This window comes from Triticum urartu, chromosome 1, assembly GCF_003073215.2.
Source record: "Triticum urartu cultivar G1812 chromosome 1, Tu2.1, whole genome shotgun sequence".
In the NCBI taxonomy this organism is placed as follows: Eukaryota; Viridiplantae; Streptophyta; class Magnoliopsida; order Poales; family Poaceae; genus Triticum; species Triticum urartu.
In genome coordinates this window covers 556,956,919-556,977,790 of record NC_053022.1, presented here as the reverse complement: position 1 = coordinate 556,977,790, position 20,872 = coordinate 556,956,919, and the positions used below count along the sequence as shown (strand labels likewise).

General features: G+C 45.4%; 2 protein-coding genes across 2 annotated transcripts; one reads left to right on the top strand and one right to left on the bottom strand.

Annotated features, from left to right (window-relative positions):
- The first annotated feature begins 3,126 nt into the window (after window positions 1–3,126).
- On the top strand, window positions 3,127–4,292 carry LOC125539247 (MYB-like transcription factor EOBI). Its single transcript, XM_048702659.1, has 2 exons — window positions 3,127–3,479; window positions 3,566–4,292. Exons 1-2 carry the CDS (start codon window positions 3,275–3,277, stop codon window positions 4,108–4,110), a joined length of 750 nt encoding a protein of 249 aa, XP_048558616.1. The 5' UTR covers window positions 3,127–3,274; the 3' UTR covers window positions 4,111–4,292.
- A 4,760-nt stretch (window positions 4,293–9,052) lies between these two features.
- Window positions 9,053–9,824, bottom strand: LOC125529567 (50S ribosomal protein L12, chloroplastic-like). The gene has a single exon (XM_048693973.1). It carries the CDS (start codon window positions 9,732–9,734, stop codon window positions 9,201–9,203), a length of 534 nt encoding a protein of 177 aa, XP_048549930.1. The 5' UTR covers window positions 9,735–9,824; the 3' UTR covers window positions 9,053–9,200.
- Between the last annotated feature and the right edge of the window lie 11,048 nt (window positions 9,825–20,872).

Sequence of the window (20,872 nt, the reverse complement as noted above, 5' to 3'; positions counted from 1 at the left end):
GAGAGAGGGGTTAAACAGCTGAAAGCTCTAACTATGCTAAGAGGAAACAAATGCACATATGCTAGCAGTTAGAACATAGCGGACCATATAAGTAGTGCAGCTCAAGAGATCAACACAAACTTTCATTGTAAGAGTGGAGCAGCTGCTCCTTTTGCTCCATCATCTTGCCAATTGATGCACTTGTATCCTTGTACTTGCATCCAGGTGCTTCAATGTTTTTTGTCTTTAACCTCAGTTTCAGTGGCCAAATTGGATACAAACTTGTCAACTTTATATCTTCCTTCATGCTGAAGATCACCGACAGTTTTCAGATCAACATTTTTCTGCAAATAGACCCTTATCACCTCATAAGAGCTTAGATCATCAGCTCTTGCGACCATCCAAACATCTGTGAGACCCGATACTTCTTTGCATTCCAGTCCTGTTTGACATCATTCTTCCTGAAAGTGATCTTCAAAGGTAATTGCATTTTAAAACCAACCCAGTCCTTTGGAAACTCCACAATGGCATTCTACGTTCTACTGTTTCACAAAGGAAAAACCTTCTGCGGGAGAAAGTCTGACGGTTGCTCCTTCAATCAATTCCACTCTGGCCAACCTGGCGCCCATTCTTCCATTCAGTAGGCATGTTGACCAGGACATCCATCCAGGGCCGCACGAACTGATCATCTCAGTTTTCAAGAGGTTTAGGCTTCAGTTCCATTAGCTGTGACATGAGAAGCACATACTGTAATTCATAGTTATCATCCAAAAACCAGCATTTCCATGAGTACCCATAGTCATCTGGATGAACAATGGCACATCTAATTTCAACACCTAGGGCTCATCATGCTACTATAACGAAGAGAATAGCCAATTAACACAACATCATGAACCAAATGAACACATCATACATGCATCTGTACTAATTTGTACTCCCTTTGTTATCATCCTGCCTCGCCGTGCGGGACAATAATATGTCCATGGGAGAAATCCAGATGCACTAATTTGTACTCCAGAAACGATCTGACTAACAGCATCTCCACCCTATAATTAATTCATAGTTACCATCCAGAAAAACAAGATTCCCATGAGTGTCCTCAGTCATTTGCATGAACAATTGCACTACTAAGTACTTACTTCGACACCTCAAGTCTCAAGACAAGCATGCTAGAAGAACCAAGATAAGAGCCAGTTAATGCGCAGCATCATGAACCAAATCAACCCACAATTCATGCGCGCGGCTAGCTGTGACCATGGCTCGCATATAACCTGAGGCCTCTACATCTCACAAAGAGCCTCTAAACCGTGACGGAGGAAGTACTAGCATTTTCTTTCAAAAAAATAGAGTATTACCAATTTTTGAATAGTGCATCCGAGGAGGAGGAGATTTATTTATTGAATCCGAGGAGGGGAATTTATATGTATACAATGTGTATGATGCTTTTGTTATGGAGAATGGTATCTGGCAAACGTTTGCTGGGGATGGGATCTCAGCGAACGCACCCAAATCAAACGGTGGAAGTTTTCACAAAAAACTACCTGCAAGTTAAACAAACTGCAATGGAGGTTTTGAAAAATGCCACGGTCAGCCATATAAAATACCACCCCTAGCCGTTCGGAAATGCCATCCCTGGCGACCTTTCACAAGCTATTGTGGTCCTTCGTTATTGGAGGTCACCTGCATTTCTTCTAGTTTAGTCGTTTCTTTCCATTTTCATGTGTGTTTGATTTCTTCTTTTTTAGTCAATTTGTGTATCTATGGGTGATTGGGTGTGTGTAAATAGATGCACGGGTGCTATGCAATATGTGTGTAGAATGTCAAAATTAGTATCTGCTTATTCTTGCATCTTGTAAATATGTGCAATTTTTTGTGCAACCTAATTTATTCTACCTTAGAAAACTTCTGGAAGAAGAAGACTAGTCGTATAGTGGTGAAGAGCGATTTAACTGAACCGCAAAAGAAAACTCATACGTGTGTTTAATAGGTTGGCCAATTTGTATGCACTTAATTGTTCTTCAAATTGTTCATAGCATAGGTGGGCCCATTTGTATGCACTTAATTGTTCTTAGAATTGTTCATAGCCAATATTTTCGACAGTCGGGTGGAGATCGAGACACACCACGCCATTAACCACACGGTTTTTTTACAAAGACACACAAAGATCTAATTAATATCGAGAAAAACAAGAGGTGGTGCAACGGATAGACAACTGGACGTAGAAGGGCATGTAAAAGATAAAGTCAATTGAAAAGCATACTAGTCTTCTTCTTCCTCCAATTGTACACCCTTTGTCAGAAATTGAAAATTACATTGAACCAACATTAGAGACAATGACACCTGCAAACACCCTCTTCATACCAAGTTTTGAAGCCCGCGGCAGTCACTCGTCCCTTGAGACAAGATCTATAAATTGCTGAAGCAACATTGGTTGGAGCATCACCCCACGCAGAATCGGCTTGCAATCCATCACCATCAGTCTAGATGGTTGGAGAAGTCAGGGCAAGCCGCAGAAATAACATGGAAGAAGATGTTGAAGTCACCACACCAATAGCCAGACAATAGCTCCCCTTGAAAGGCACATGAACTAAGAAATCAATACATCTTTTTTTAAGGGGTACCAACAGATCTGGGGATACAAATTCTCAGAGGCGCTCTGCCGGCGGCGGATCGGACATCATCGAGGTAGGGAGAGACCGAAAAGACCTTATTTCAACACGCCATCGGCCACCACCTGATCAATATAATGAGATAAACAAAAACCTAAGAAAAAATAAAAAGAGACAGATGGGTCCCCACTCGTCTTGTGCCGGACAGGGAAGAGGAGCGGGGCTGGGGCCGTGGCGGCGGCTAGGGTTGAGAGGAAAAGTGATGATTAACCACCCAAGTTAATAAAACGATCACCACCAGCGAGCAAGACTGGTTAGCTATTTTAAAACCAACAATCAACAACAATAAAAGGATCGCCCTACAAGAAACTTAACAAAACGATCAACTCTTAATCGAAAACCAAAGTGGACCACAGCTGGCACCCCTCCTCCTGCAACAAGCGCGCATTAAGATAATGTGCGGCTGCGGGAGTTAATACGCACGTGCGAACCCAAACCAAACCATATTACAGGGCGAAGAGAGGAAGAAGCGGGCATTATCAGTTGCGAAGGAAAGCGGTGCACGCTAATCAGCGCGTGACACGTCATCGACATGGCCGCTTCGGGAGCTCCCGCCGGCGCCTTTCCGAGTTAGGCGTGCCGAAGTGCCCCCCTCACGTCGCCGCCCGCCCAGGCCCCGACTATATATGCGAAACGCCGCCGTGTTTACGCTGGCGACCGCGTTACGCCGCAGGTCCGGTACGCGCGCGCCGGAGGGGAGGAGGAGGACCATGCAGTGCGCGGAGCCGGCGGTGAGGAAGGGGCCCTGGACCATGGAGGAGGACCTCGTCCTCGCCAACTACGTCGCCGCCAACGGCGAGGGCGCGTGGAACAGCCTCGCCCGCGCTGCCGGTGAATATCTCCCAGCCGTGCATGGCGGTGCAAGTAGTACGTGTGTGTGAGAGCAAATTATGTAGCAGTACATGTCATGTATGCAGGGCTGAACCGGACGGGGAAGAGCTGCCGGCTGCGGTGGCTCAACTACCTGCGCCCCGACGTGCGGCGCGGCAACATCACGCCGGAGGAGCACCTGCTCATCGTGGAGCTGCAGGCCAGGTGGGGCAACCGGTGGTCCAAGATCGCCAGGCACCTCCCCGGCCGGACCGACAACGAGATCAAGAACTTCTGGAGGACCAAGATACAGAAGAAGCGCAGCGGCGGCGCCACCGCCAGCGACAGCACCGGGTGCCAGCTTCCGAGCTCGACGGCGGTGACCGAGTCCCAGAGCAGCAGCAGCAACTCCGTGGGCCGGCCGGGCGCCATGCCGCACTACGACGTCGTCACGGCGGCGACGCAGCCAGGCGACTGGGGTGATCACCAGCTTGGCTACGCCGTGCAAGGAGGTGGGGGTGCCGCGTGTGCCGGAGACATGGACGGTGGCGTGCCGCCGGAGTTTTTGCAGGCGGCGGCGGTGGCGGGTGACAACTTCTGGGGCCTCGAGGAGTTCTGGCCCACGGTGCCGTCGCTCCACGGCGACTACTGAATGCGACGGATGCTCTTGCGCCTTGTGCCGCGTGTATAGATAGATATCCATATCGGTGTGTGAGTGAGTTGGATTCGTTTGCTAGAACAAAGCGTGCCGGCTTCACTAAAATTTCAACTGAATTCTTACGGCGACTAATTTATATTGTGCATGAGTAATTAACTTAGCCGTTTCACTGAAATTTCACTTGAGTTCGTCTCAAGCCAGAGCTAAATTAATTTTGCTGGGCAAATCTGAAAAATGCTGGCTGTCTTTGGGATGAGTTCAGACCTACTGTAGATCAAGTGTTGAAGGTCGAAAACACAATTCTTGCATGCACATTAGAGACGTGAACGCTGCTTTGAGATTCACACTCCTTATCTATGCATTTTTTTTTGCGAGTTCCTTATCTACACGTCAACGTATTTTTCCTGCATTGCTCCGTATTCGATCTAGTTTGTACACTTCGTAATTAATTTTTGGTTGGAGCTACAATTTAGTAAACGAACAGTTTCAATTTTTGCAAAGTTGCAAATTTGTACGAAAATGTTAGAAAGATTTTACAAATATTTGATTTCAATTTTGTATGAAGTACTCCTACATATTTTATTCAGTTTGAAATGCATTCCACTTAATTTTAGTACTGATTCAGAAATTTTGAAATGCACTTACCGAAACCTAGTCTTGTCGGTAATACTCCAATCACTTCTTCAGAATTTCAAATAATTTACAGATTTGAAGGAAAGAAAAGAAAATCAAAAGATTCCAAGTCATTCAAAAAATAAAAAACATTTTTAATGCACAAGATTAACATAATTTGATTGAATTATATGGAAGTGATTAAAAATTTGTGAAGACTTTGTGAGATGTTTATGAAATATGACTAAAATAAGCGTCATTACTTATGAATATCTTCTATAACTTTTCTAAAAGAACGAAATAATTCACACATTTGTATGAAAATTTACAATTTTCATAGAATTGAAATGGAAATTTAAAATTATTTTTTATTTCACAAAAAATCATTTTTATTCATATTTGGAAAATAGAGTAGGTGTGATTGTTTGAAAGAAGTTCTCCAATATAGTTCAGAAATATTCACTAAAAATTTAATTTTTCCTTTAATATTTATACCAATATAATAGATTTCCATATAAGCAGAAAAACTATTCCAAATATTGAAACTTGCATTTAGATTTTTGAAAAATAACTGAAATCCATTTGCAAAACTTATGCCTTCCAGTTTTTGGATTTGGTGAGAAAGGTATATTGTTTTTGTGCATGAATCTCGGAACTTCAGTTTTGAAGCTCACAACCTTGCTCAGAGCATCTCCAACAGCCGCGCTATACATCACGCGCGGGGACAAAGCATGGTTTAGCGGAGCGGTTTGGCGCGCTCCAGCGGGCGCGGGAGATTCCGGCGCGCGGGAAAAAAATCACGTGCACGCGGAAAAGCGCCCAGGCACATGGCGTTCGGCGTGCTCTATAAAACGCGCGCGCCCGAGCCCGCCAACCGCCACTCCAGCGCCTTCTTCTTCCCCGCCGCCCCCATATTCCTCGCCTCCAGCGTCCCCCGCTACCACCACGCCCTTCTCCCGATGCCGCCGCGCCTTCTCCCCCACCGCCGTAATGCCCCCGCGCGCCCGGAGCAGCTCCGGCTATCGCGGCGTCCGCGCCCACCCCTCCAGCATGTTTTACGCGGAGATCCGCTCCAGTGACGTGTGTCTCGGTCTCGGGACGATTGAGACTGCCCACGAGGCTGCCCGCGCGTACGACGCGGGGAGTAACGCGTCGGAAGGCCACGAGTGCAGATGAACTTCTCCGCCGCCCGGACGTGTGAGCAGGTGCAGGAGCTCGTGCCTCCGCCGCGGCTAGTCACCGAGGAGGAATGCTGCGTCCAGCGTAGGCGGGAGCGCCACCTCCTCATCGCCGAGGCGGACGAGTACGCCATGGCGGAGTGCCGCCGGCGCTTCCCGAGGATGTCGCCCGAGAGAACGACTTCTGGGCGGAGAGGAGGGCGAAGCGAGCTGCGGATCGGGCGGACAAGCGTGAGCGGAAGGCACTGGCGTTAGCGCAGTGCGACCTAGGACCGGTGTTGACCGTTGACGACAATGATCCTCGGTGGAATGACACGTTTCTGTCGTCGGACTACACCACTGAGGAGGACGACAACGAGGAGCAGTTTTTACTATGTTTGCATTGTAGTATCTTTTTTATCTATTTTTATTATTTGTATCATATGGACTAGTTTGTGGTGTTTGTTAGAGTTGTGTCGAATATTGTGTACAAGGTATGTTACAGTTGGAGTAGGAGTTGTATTGTGTTTACATAGGATGTGGAGTCGTGTCCAAATAGGACACTCGTATCCTAGGCCTCTCATATATAGCGGTGGTAGACACACGATGTAACCTATGCCAACATTATAGCACCGGAACGCAGGGGAAGCCGGCGGAATGTGCCGGTGTCCAGGGGGACGGGGTGCGGTATTGTGACGGTATCACGGGGAGGAGCGCCCATAGTTAAGCCCCGGGGATGTAGCCATATCGGTGAACCTCATTAACAAATCCCGGTGTCGTGCTCGTGTGATTGCTTGGTCCTCGGATGATCAATGGTATGCCTCAGATTTAATTCTAACAGTGTTGGGCTTGATGAACTATGCTATTAGTATCATATGAATTTTATCTATATGTTGAATTTTTATCTATATGCTATTCGTATGTGTTGCATGGGTAATTAACTCATGAGAAATTTCACTTGGGTTCGTCTCAAGCTAGAGCTAAATTAATTTTGCTGGGCAAATCTAAGAAATGCTGTCTGTCTTTGGGATGAATTCAGACCTACTGTAGATCAAGTGTTGAAGGTCGAATACTCAATTCTTGCAAGCACATTAGAGCCGTCAATGCTGCTTTGAGATTCACACTCCTTATCTATATATCTCTTTTTTTCTTTGCTAATTCCTTATCTATACGTCAATGTATTTTTCCTGCATTGCTCTGTATTCGATCTATGTTGTACACTTCGTAATTAATTTTTCATTGGAGCTACAATTTAGTAAATGCACAAGTTTCAATTTTTGCAAAGTTGCAAATTTGTACAAAAATGTTAGAAAAGATTTTACAAATGTTTGATTTCAATTTTTTATGAAGTACTACTACATATTTTATTCAGTTTGATATGCATTCTACTTAATATTAGTACCGATTTAGAAATTTTGCAACGTGCTTACAGAAACCTAGTCCTGTCAGTAATACTCCAAATCATTTCTTAAAATTTCAAATAATTAACACATTTGAAGGAAAGAAAAGAAAATCAAACCACTAAAAAAAGAAAATCAAAAGATTCCAAGTTGTTCAAAAATATAGAAAACAATTTTAATGCACATGCATAACTTAATTTGATCGTACTAACTCCCTTCCTAAATACTCCCTCCGTTCCAAAATAGATGACTCAACTTCGTATAAAGATAGTACAAAGTTGAGTCATCTATTTTGGAACGGAGGGAGTATAAGTCTTTTTAGAGATTCCACTACGGACTACATACGAAGTAAAATGAGTAAATGATCTATACTCTAAAACATGTCTATATATATCTGTATGTAGTCCATAGTGGAATCTCTATAAAGACTTATATTTAGGAACGGAGGGAGTAATATAATGGAAGTCGTTAAAATTTTCTGAAATCTTTGTGAGATGTTTATGAAATATGACTAAAATAAGCATGATTATTTATGAATATGTTTTGTAAAAAAAATTAAAGAATAAATAATCCACAAATTCGTATGAAATTTTACAATTTTCATTGAATTGAAATGGAATTTTCAAAATATTTTTTATTTAAAAAAAATAATTTTATTCATATTTGGAAAAATGGAGTAAGTGTCATTGTTTGAAAGAAGTTCTCCAATATAGTTCAGAAATATTCACTAAAAAATTAAGTATTCCCTTAATATTTATACCAATGTAATAAATTCCCATATAAGTACAAGAACTATTCCAAATATTGAAACTTCCATTCGGATTTTTGAAAAATAACTGAAATCCATTTACAAAACGTGTCTTCCAATTTTTGGATTTCATGAAAAAATAGTATATTGTTTTTGTGCATGACTCTCGGAACTTCAATTTTGAAGCTGACAGCCTTGCTAAGGGCATATACAATGGTTGAAAAGACAGTCTTATCTTAAATGTGCATCTAATTTTGAAATAACAAAAAAAACATGTCTACAATGGATTCTTAGCCTTATTTTCGATAACTAACTATTCATAAAAACATGGTGAGACATATTGTGCTAAGAGATCATCTCTTAAATGAAAAGACAAATCTTTTCTTATATTTTCTCTCTTCTCCACCTCAGCATTTATTCTACGTGGCACTCCTTCTTTTTAGGGTTCTACGTGGCACTCCTTTTTTTTAGACTTCTATGTGTCACTTCTAAGATAATGCCATTATACATGCCCTATTCGTTTTCCGATCACATAAAAAGTCATGAGATCAAAAAAGAAATGTGAGAATGTAGTTAGGTCGCTACTTCTTTAGATATGAGTCGCCATTTTAGGCTGGGTATGTCCTATGTTCCCCTTTATGTACATGCAAACATTGTGTGTTTTTCTGATGAAAGTAAATATTGTGGTTGATCAATATACTTGGAAAACAGCAATCCTACCGGGATGTCGTTCAGTGCATTGGTCAGTCAGGGCGTATCGCATTGTTACCGGTTGAGCTCGCGAAATTATTCTGCAATTCCTGCACCTGACCTGTGCATTGGTCACTCAGTCACAGAGTATATCGAACTCCAAGTGGCTTGCATTTTACATCGACCAGGCCATGTCTAGAACATCCAGTACATATCGTAATGCATTCTCTCCCGAGAAAATTACATACCATATCTAATCAAAATTCTGAAACGAAGCATCGGAATTCATCAGAATTCAGGTACGCGTCGTACTGGAGATACAAAAAACAGAGCAAGAAACAGAGTATATAAAGGACGCAAAGATCTTGCAACTGGCCGGATACAATTACACAAGAGAAAATGTCTTTTCGACAAGGAAAATTTTGGTAAAATGATGGAATTCCTAGTAGCAATGTAGGAGTAGCAGCAAGGTCAAGGTCAGGCGACGGTGACCTTGGCGCCGACGGCCTCGAGCTGCTTCTTGGCGTCCTCGGCCTCGTCCTTGCCGACGGCCTCCTTGAGCTTCTTGGGGAGGCCCTCGATGAGGTCCTTGGCGTCCTTGAGCGCCAGGTTGGTCAGCGCGCGCACCACCTTGATGGTCGCGATGCGGGCGCTGCTCGGCACCTCCTCGATCACCACGTCGAACTCCGTCTGCTCCGCGGGCGCCTCGGCCTCGGCCGCCGGTCCGGACGGGGCGGCCACGGCGGCGGCGGGCGCGAACGCGGCCGCCGACACGCCCAGGCGCTCCTGCAGGTGGTCCACCAGCCCGCGCGCCTCCTCCAGGGTCAGCCCCGCGATGGCGTCCCCCAGCTCCAGCACCTTCGGGGAGGCCGCGGCGGTTGAGGTGCAAGCGACGGCGACGGAGGGGCGGTGACCGTGGATGGGGAAGAATGGGTGTGGCCGGGGCAGGGAGGTGGTGGCGGGCTTGGCGTGGAGGAGGGAAAGGGCCGAGGAGAGAGCGGTGGAAGCCATTGCCGCCGTGGCGCTGAGTCTTTCTTGATGCTCTGCTCTGCTCTGCGCTCGGAGTTGGAAATGGCAGAGGGGAAGAAAAGAGGCGCGCGAAGATAAGATAAGAAGGTGTGTCATCACGTAGGAAACGAATATGACGTGCGTTAGCCACGACAGCTGCACATTTCTGACCGTCGGATCGGCAATGGACGGTGATCAGAATGCTTATAGTTTGTTCAAGAATCCATTCATGCAGAAAGAATCGATCCATGCAAAAGGAAGAAGATGACATCCATACATCAATCTAGCATCCCAGCTAATAGCATCCAAAAAAAGAATCTTGCAAGGGTAACTTGCGAGACTGCAATTGATCGACGCCCTGCATATTGTTTGTTCCCTTGGAATGATGGAAGGAATACGGTGAGTGGCAACCAACGTTGGATTGGATTGGATGGATCCTTAGCTTTGCCATGGATGCCGGCAAGGAACAACACAGCATAAATTGCAGAGTTCGCAAGCTCCAATCCTCCCCTTGTACACTAGACCAAACCCAGCCCTCGAGCTCACTCCAAGCATATATATCAACCCAAGCGCGAGAGATTACAAGTACGTGCGCCGCACATCGTCGTCGCCTTCATTCCACCGGTCACCACAGCGAGCATCAGCCGCGATGGCGTCGGCTGGCGAGGGGACGGGCATCATCATCCACGCGCGGCCGCTGCAGGACGCGGCGTCGGCCGGCGGCGGCGGCGGGGGGTCGTACACGGCGGTGTTCGTGGTGCTGGGCGTGATCGCGGCGCTGATCGTCATCTCCTGCCTCGTCGGCCAGGTGTGCACCAAGAAGCACCTGCGCGCGCGCCCGCGCAGGGACCGCGTCGCCTACTACGACGACGACCTCGAGGGCGGCGGGTACGGCCACGGCCACGGCGTCGCCAAGATGGAGGCTGCCGCGCCGGCCACGGTGACCGCGGTGGTGCCGGCCGCGGCGTCCGTGGAGATGCGGCAGGTGGCTTGACGGCGCAAGAGAGCGCGGTGCAGGAAGGGAAGCCGGCGTAGCATGGCATGGCATGGAATGATTTGGTTGAGACGCGTGTGTACGTACGCAGTCTTGTTCATGTGAACTCCCGTGTGAATAGAACGTGTCTCCATAGCCACGACTGTAAATATGAAATTTGTTGTGATTGTGATTATATATAGACGTGAAGTACTCCCTTCCTCTAAAAATACTTGTCTCAAACGAATGTATTTGGGTTACAGATTTAAATCCCCAAAAGTGTACAACTAAGGGGGTGTTTGTTTTCAGGGACTTTTTTGTGTAGGGACTAGAAAAAGTCCTTCTTAGAGACTTTTTTACCAAACGGGAGGGACTTTTTAGGGACTAAACTAGACATTTGGGACTAAATGGAGAAGACTCTCAAGGAGAGTCTTTTTGGGACTTTTTGAGACTTTTCCAACAATGCCCCTCCATGCATCCATTGGCCCGCCACCCCATGGTGTTATTTGATTGTTATTTTTCTATATACTAGGGGCAACATGGTCATTTAATAATCTCTAGGAAGGGACTAGGGACTTTTTAGTCTCTGGAAACAAACAATGAGGGACTTTTTAAGGACTAGAGACTTTTTAGTTGGAACTAGAAAAAGTCCTAGAACTTATGAACCAAACAGGGCCTAAATTTTAAATTCTTAGTATTGAGGCAGCAGAACTGCAGAAATATACGTATATTGCAGTGGGTCTGGTAGGAGCTAGAATCCTACCTGGTGTAGGGCGTAGGTTGTACGGGAAGGGGGAGGGTTGACGGAGATGCGATCACGGCTACCGCCGGCGGGGCGCCATGGCGCGATGAAGAAGAGGCGGCGGCGGCGCAAGAGGCGGCTAGGGTTAGTTCTCCCGGCTCTCTTTGGGAAGCCGAGCAAATGATGATTGCTTCTTGCTTGATTAGATTGATACATCTCCTCTCCTTATATAGAGAGGTTTACTTGACTCCTAAGCAAACGATCCTAATAATGATAAGATAATTTGGCTAAGCCCCTAATAACGATAAGATAACTTGGGCCACAACCCACTGGGCTAAGCCCCTAATATGTCGGTCATAACACTTCTCTCCGCCCGCACAAACAGCTCGTCCTCGAGCTGTAAGGTTGGCCACCGCGCGACACTCAAACGCGCGGGCGTAGTACATGGCCGTCTGGAGATCCTGGGGTCCCCGAAGCTCCACGTCCACGCGGATGTGATCCGGAAGTCCACCGACGAAGAGGTCGGCCCGCTGTTGTGCCGTCACGCCCGACGTGTGGCATGCCAGGGCGTGGAAATGGTCGGCGAAGTCCTGAACCTTGGAGGTGAAGGAAAGGCGGCCTAGCTCTGCCAGGCGGCTCGAGCGGATCGGTGGCCCAAAACGAAGGAGGCAAAGCTCGCAGAAGCGCTCTTAAGGGGGCATGCTGCCCTCGTCCTCCTCGAGGGCATAGTACTAGGTCTGTGCCGCGCCGCGTACATGGTAAGAGGCGAGCTAGGTACGCTCCGAGGCGAGGGTGCGCTGCCCGCGGAAAAACTGCTCGCACTGGTTGAGCCAGTTGAGGGGGTCCTCCGTGCCGTCATAAGTGGCGAAGTCCAGTTTGGCAAACCGCGGCGGTGTCTGAGTCGGAGCGCCGTGGACGACTGGCTCGGATGTGCGAAGCAGCGAGGATTGGGGCGCCCGGTCAGTATGGGCGCGGCCCGTGGAGTGCCTCGTGTTCCCGGAGGGATCGCCTAACTGCAGAGTGGGTGCCGGCGGGTCTCCAGCCGATGTGTAGATGGGTGGCGGCGATGATCCGGTCAGCCAGGCCGGTATTGGGGACGGCGACGGCAGGAAGCGCACTTGCTGGATCGATACGCCTCCCTGATGTCTACTACACAACCTTCTTCTTGTAGACATTGTTGGCCCTCCAAGTGCAGAGGTTTGTAGGACAGTAGCAAATTTCCCTCAAGTGGATGACCTAAGGTTTATCAATCCGTAGGAGGCGTAGGATGAAGATGGTCTCTCTCAAGGAACCCTGCAACCAAATAACAAAGAGTCTCTTGTGTCCCCAGCACACCCAATACAATGGTAAATTGTATAGGTGCACTAGTTCGGCGAAGAGATGGTGATACAAGTGGTATATGGATGGTAGATATAGGTTTTTGTAATCTGAAAATATAAAAACAACAAGGTAACTAATAATAAAAGTGAGCACAAACGGTATTGCAATGTGTTGAAACAAGGCCTAGGGTTCATACTTTCACTAGTGCAAGTTCCCTCAACAATAATAACATAATTGGATCATATAACTATCCCTCAACATGCAACAAAGAGTCACTCCAAAGTCACTAATAGCGGAGAACAAACGAAGAGATTATGGTAGGGTACGAAACCACCTCAAAGTTATTCTTTCCAATCAATCTGTTGGGCTATTCCTATAAGTGTCACAAACAGCCCTAGAGTTCGTACTAGAATAACACCTTAAGACACAAATCAACCAAAACCCTAATGTCACCTAGATACTCCAATGTCACCTCAAGTATCCGTGGGTATGATTATACGATATGCATCACACAATCTCAGATTCATCTATTCAACCAACCATAGAACCTCAAAGAGTGCCCCAAAGTTTCTACCGGAGAGTCAAGACGAAAACGTGTGCCAACCCCTATGCATAGGTTTATGGGCGGAACCCGCAAGTTGATCACCAAAACATACATCAAGTGAATCAATAGAATACCCCATTGTCACCACGGGTATCCCATGCAAGACATACATCAAGTGTTCTCAAATCCTTAAAGACTCAATCCGATAAGATAACTTCAAAGGGAAAACTCAATCCATTACAAGAGAGTAGAGGGGGAGAAACATCATAAGATCCAACTATAATAGAAAAGCTCCCGATACATCAAGATCGTACCACCTCAAGAACACGAGAGAGAGAGAGAGAGAGAGATCAAACAAGTAGCTATTGGTACATACCCTCAGCCCCGAGGGAGAACTACTCCCTCCTCGTCATGGAGAGCACCGGGATGATGAAGATGGCCACCGGAGAGGGATTGCCCCCTCTGGCAGGGTGCCTGAACGGGTCTAGATTGGTTTTCGGTGACTACGGAGGCTTCTGGCAGCGGAACTCCCGATCTATTGTCGTCCCCGAAGTTTTTAGGGTATATGGGTATATATGGGAGGAAGAAGTATGTCGGTGGACCTCCGGGCTGTCCACGAGGCAGGGGGCGCGCCCAGGGGGGTGGGAGCGCCCCCTACCCTCGTGGGCAGCCCGGGACTCTCCTGGTCCAATTTCGATACTCCGTGGGCTTCTTCTGGTCCAAAAATAAGTTCCGTGAAGTTTCAGGTCAATTGGACTCAGTTTGATTTTCCTTTTCTGCGATACTCTAAAACAAGGAAAAAACAGAAATTGGCACTGGGCTCTGGGCTAATAGGTTACTCCCAAAAATAATATAAAAGTGTTTAATAAGGCCCATAAACATCCAAAACAAATAATATAATAGCATGGAACAATAAAAAATTATAGATACGTTGGAGACGTATCAGCATCCCCAAGCTTAATTCCTGCTCGTCCTCGAGTAGGTAAATGATAAAAACAGAATTTTTGATGTGGAATGCTACCTAACATATTTCTCTAAGTAATTCTTCTTTATTGTGGCAAGAATATTCAGATCCATAAGAATCAAGACAAAAATTTAATATTGACATAGAAATAATAATACTTCAAGCATACTAACTAAGAAATTATGTCTCTTCAAAATAACATGGCCAAAGAGAGTTATCCCTACAAAATCATATAGTCTGGCTATGCTCCATCTTCACCACACAACGTATTCAAATCATGCACAACCCTGATGACAAGCCAAGCAATTGTTTCATACTTTTGATGTTCTCAAACTTTTTCAATCTTCACGCAATACATGAGCGCGAGCCATGGACATATCACTATAGGTGGAATAGAATGGTGGTTGTGGAGACGACAAAAGGGAGAAGATAGTCTCATATCAAGTAGGCGTATCAACGGGCTTTGGAGATGCCCATTAATAGATATCAATGTGAGTGAGTAGGGATAGCCATGCAACGGATGCACTAGAGCTATAAATGTATGAAAGCTCAACAAAAGAAACCAAGTGGGTGTGCATCCAACTTGCTTGCTCACGAAGACCTAGGGCACTTGAGGAGGCCCATTGTTGGAATATACAAGCCAAGTTCTATAATGAAAATTTCCACTAGTATATGAAAGTGACAAAACAAGAGACTCTCTATCATGAAGATCATGGTGCTACTTTGAAGCACAAGTGTGGAAAAAAGGATAGTAGCATTGTCCCTTTTTTTATTTGGCCTTTTTTGGCCTTTTTTTGGCCTCTCTTTTTTCCTTTTTTTCTTTTCTTGGCCTTTTTTTGGGGGGGGGGGGACAATGCTCTATTAATTATGATCATCACACTTATATTTATTTATAACTCAATGATTACAACTCGATACTAGAACAAGATATGACTCTATATGAATGCCTCCGGCGGTGTACCGGGATGTGCAATGACTCATGAGTGACATGTATGAAAGAATTATGAACGGTGGCATTGCCACAACTAAAATATCAACTACATGATCATGCAAAGCAATATGACAATGATGGAGCGTGTCATAATAAACGGAACAGTGGAAAGTTGCATGGCAATATATCTCGGAATGGCTATGGAAATGCCATAATAGGTAGGTATGGTGGCTATTTTGAGGAAGGTATATGGTGGGTTTATGGTACCGACGAAAAGGTGCACGGTATTAGAGAGGCTAGCAATGGTGGAAGGATGAGAGTGCGTATAATCCATGGACTCAACATTAGTCATAAAGAACTCACATACTTATTGCAAAAATCTATTAGTTATCGAAACAAAGTACTATGCGCATGCTCCTAGGGGGATAGATTGGTAGGAAAAGACCATCGCTCGTCCCCGACCGCCACTCATAAGGAAGACAATCAATAAATACATCATGCTCCGACTTCTTAACATAACGGTTCACCATACGTGCATGCTACAGGAATCACAAACTTCAACACAAGCATTTCTCAAATTCGCAACTACTCAACTAGCACGACTCTAATATCACCATCTCCATATCTCAAAACAATTATCAAGTATCAAACTTCTCTTAGTATTCAATGCATTTTACATGAAAGTATTTATTATATCCCTCTTGGATGCCCATCATATTAGGACTAGTTTCATAACCAAAGCAAACTACCATGATGTTCTAAAGATTCTCAAAATAATATAAGTGAAGCACGAGAGTTCATCTATTTCTTCAAAATAAAACCACCACCGTGCTCTAAAAAGGATATAAGTGAAGCAATAGAGCAAATGACAAACTACTACGAAAGATATAAGTGAAGATCAACGAGTAGTCGAATAATTGTGCAACTATATGAAGACTCTCTAACATTTAATAATTTCAGATCTTGGTATTTTATTCAAGCAGCAAGCAAAACTAAATAAAATAAAATGACGCTCCAAGCAAAACACATATCATGTGGTAAATAAAAATATAGCTCCAAGTAAAGTTACCGATGAACGAAGACGAAAGAGGGGATGCCTTCCGGGGCATCCCCAAGCTTAGGCTTTTGGTTGTCCTTGAATATTACCTTGGGGTACCTTGGGCATCCCCAAGCTTATGCTCTTGCCACTCCTTATTCCATAGTCCATCGAATCTTTACCCAAAACTTGAAAACTTCACAACACGAAACTTAATAGAAAACTCGTAAGCTCCGTTAGTATAAGAAAGCAAAACACCACTTCAAGGTACTGTAATGAACTCATTCTTGATTTATATTGGTGTTAAACCTACCGTATTCCAACTTCTCTATGGTTTATAAACTCTTTTACTAGCCATAGATTCATCAAAATAAGCAAACAACACACGAAAAACAGAATCTGTCAAAAACAGAACAGTCTGTAGTAATATGTAGCTAACACAAACTTCCGGAACCCCAAAAATTCTAAAATAAATTCTGGACGTGAGGAAGTTATCTATTAATCATCTGAAAAAATAATTAACTAAACAGCACTCTCAAATAAAAAATGGCAGCAATTCTCGTGAGCGCTAAGGTTTCTGTTTTTTACAGCAAGATTAAAAAGACTTTCCCCAAGTCTTCCCAACGGTTCTACTTGGCAAAAACACTAATTAAAACATAAAAAACACAATCATAACAGAGGATAGATGAAATCAAGGGACAAAAATAAAATTGGGTTGCCTCCCAACAAGCGCTATCGTTTAACGCCCCTAGCTAGGCATGATGATTTCAATGATGCTCACATGAAAGATAAGAATTGTGACATAAAGAGAGCATCTTGAAGAATATGACTAGCACATTTAAGTCTAACCCACTTCCTATGCATAGGGATTTTGTAATCAAACAATTTATGGGAACAGTAATCAACTAGCATAGGAAGGCAAAACAAGCATAACTTCAAAACTTTAAGCACATAGAGAGGAAACTTGATATTACTGTAATTCCTGCAAGCATATATTCCTCCCTCATAATAATTTTCAGTAGCATCATGAATGAATTCAACAATATAACCATCACATAAAACATTCTTTTCATGATCTACAAGCATATTTATTACTCTCCACATACGCAAATTTCTTCTTACGAATAGTAGTGGGAGCAAACTCAACAAAATAACTATCATGTGAGGCATAATCCAATTGAAAATTAAAATCAAGATGACAGGTTTCATGGATATCATTATTCTTTATAGCATACAAGTCATCACAATAATCATCATAGATAGCAACTTTGTTCTCATAATCAATTGGAACCTCTTCCAGAATAGTGGATTCATCAGAAAATAAAGTAATGACCTCTCCGAAACCACTTTCATCAACATAATCATCATAAATAGGAGGCATGCTTTCATCATAATAAATTTTCTCATCAAAACTTGGGGGACAAAAAATATCATCTTCATCAGCATATGAGGTAAACTCAATTCCATTTTTGTAGTTTTATTTTATAAACTAAACTAGTGATAAAACAAGAAACAAAAAGATTTGATTGCAAGATCTAAAGATATACCTTCAAGCGCTAACCTCCCCGGCAACGGCGCCAGAAAAGAGCTTGATGTCTACTACACAACCTTCTTCTTGTAGACGTTGTTGGGCCTCCAAGTGCAGAGGTTTGTAGGACAGTAGCAAATTTCCCTCAAGTGGATGACCTAAGGTTGATCAATCCGTAGGAGGCGTAGGATGAAGATGGTCTCTCTCAAGCAACCCTGCAACCAAATAACAAAGAGTCTCTTGTGTCCCCAACACACCCAATACAATGGTAAATTGTATAGGTGCACTGGTTCGGCGAAGAGATGGTGATACAAGTGGTATATGGAAACAACAAGGTAACTAATAATAAAAGTGAGCACAAACGGTATTGCAATGTGTTGAAACAAGGCCTAGGGTTCATATTTTCACTAGTGCAAGTTCCCTCAACAATAATAACATAATTGGATCATATAACTATCCCTCAACATGCAACAAAGAGTCACTCCAAAGTCACTAATAGCGGAGAACAAACGAAGAGATTATGGTAGGGTACAAAACCACCTCAAAGTTATTCTTTCCAATCAATCCGTTGGGCTATTCCTATAAGTGTCACAAACAGCCCTAGAGTTCGTACTAGAATAACACCTTAAGACACAAATCAACCAAAACCCTAATGTCACCTAGATACTCCAATGTCACCTCAAGTATCCGTGGGTATGATTATACGATATGCCTCACACAATCTCAGATTCATCTATTCAACCAACACATAGAACCTCAAAGAGTGCTGTCGGTGTCAAAACAATGTCGGTGTCAAAACCGGCGGATCTCGGGTAGGGGGTCCCGAACTGTGCGTCTAGGCCGGATGGTAACAGGAGGCAGGGAACATGATGTTTTACCCAGGTTCGGGCCCTCTTGATGGAGGTAAAACCCTACGTCCTGCTTGATTAATATTGATGATATGGGTAGTACAAGAGTAGATATACCACGAGATCAAGGAGGCTAAACCCTAGAAGCTAGCCTACGGTATGATTGTTGTATATGGAGTTGATCGCCTACGGACTACAACCCTCCGGTTTATATAGACACCGGATAGGGTTAGGGTTACATAGAGTCGGTTACAATGGTAGGAGATCTTGAATATCCGCATCAACAAGCTTGCCTTCCACGCCAAGGAAAGTCCCATCCGGACACGGGACGAAGTCTTCAATCTTGTATCTTCATAGTCCTGGAGTCCGGCTGGAGGTATAGTCCGGCTACCCGAACACCCCCTAATCCAGGACTCCCTCAGTAGCCCCCGAACCAGGCTTCAACGACATCGTGTCCGGCGCGCAGATTGTTTGGCATTGCAAGGCGGGTTCTTCTCCAAATCTTGTGTACCTGTAGGAATAATGTCCAATTTTTGTAATGTAGTGCTCCCCGGCTTCCACGCCCAATAACGACCGTCTTCCACATGTCAAACGAATGCGAAAAGCTGGGGCGTTTTTACATCCACACCCCTAGCCGTATAAACGAGCCGCCTATTTAACGGGATGGGGATTTAGGACCAAAACACATATTCTCCTTTCCGCGAGTTATCATTAGAGCGCTTCCAGCAAAGGTCCATTCCAACATGACCAGCCGTCGCAGCTCCTCCCCTCGCCCCTCCGGTCCCAAACCCGGGGACTGGGAGAGTTGCACCATCCCGCATAGCGAGTTAGTGTCGCTTCAGGCCAAGGGATTTCTCCCTCAGGCATATATGGTCCTGGTCCCAGCCGGTCTCGCCACCTACAATGGCGGAAAACAAGCGGAGAGCACCCCCAATCCTTCTAAAGGAGAGCGGGTGTGCCTCATCCCCTATCTAATAAGGGGACTGGGGTTTCCAATTCATTCATTTCTCCGCGGGCTTCTGGAGTTCTACGGCCTCCAGCTGCACAATCTCACGCCCGCCTCCGTATTACATATTGCGGGTTTCGTCGCCCTTTGCGAGCTATTTTTAGGCGTTGAGGCTCATTTCGCGCCGTGGAAGAGGTTATTCTGCATGGTGCCCCATTCTCGAGAGGGGTCTATATACTAAGTGGGCGGAGCCGAAGTATGGCGCATCGCCGGGACCGGATACCTATCCGGAACCCCAAAGAAGGCGTCCGAGGACTGGCCTTCGAAATGGTTTTATATAGATGACGTCCCGCTACCGGACCCTATCCGGGTCGGTCTCCCTGAGTTCAACAGTGCTCCAATGAAGAAACACTTGAGCTGGCGTTCGCGGAGCTCTCAGAGAGAAAGCGACAGAGACGTCCTTTACCTGATGGGCCGGATAAGACTGTTGGCTCATTCCGGACTAACCATGATTGGAGTCATGGCCGCATGCATTATGCGGGGGGTGCAGCCACTTCAATATAGAGGCCACCCCATGTGGGATTTCAACGGGAAGGATGACGCCACACGTTACGGTCGTAAGGGGCCGGCCTCAGCCGCCGCCTTAGTAAAGATCTTATCCTCTTTGTACAAGGGAGAAAAGGAGGAATTCCTCCGCGTCAACCCGCGGGCCGGATTCAGTATGTATGATCCTCCAAGTTGGGTAAGTGAACAATTGCGCTTGCCCGTTTGTTTTATACTCCCATGGTTAGATAGGTAGTCTAACGACTTCAATGCAGGAACTGGGACAGGAGGTAAATGATATAAGCAGCCGCCCTCCACAGCCCGAGGACCCAGAACGGTCCCTCAATCCGGACTCCGAAGAGGATCCGGACATATCGGTGGAGCTTATCGACGGGGTGTTCCATCAGCTAAGCAAGGACAATACCTTGGTAGCCATTATGGCGGATTACCCAGGGTTAATCCCGGCCTCCCAGGTGACAGAAACCGGGGCCTTATTCCCTTGAAAGAGATTCCACCCTCGCGTAGCCCGGTGTTTCTGACGACAGCCATGTTTTGCAGGGGAGATTTCCGAGGCAGGAGGCCGAACCTGCGCTCCTCCTCCATGGCGTCCAAGTTGTCCTGCCGATCGAGCTCGGCTTCTCTTTCTTTGTACATGCGCACTTTAGGTGAGTCATGAATTATGTCGAAGGGCAGAACTGCTTCTGCGCCGTACACCATAAAAAATGGTGTGTACCCGGTGGTGCGATTTGGCGTGGTCCGCAGCCCC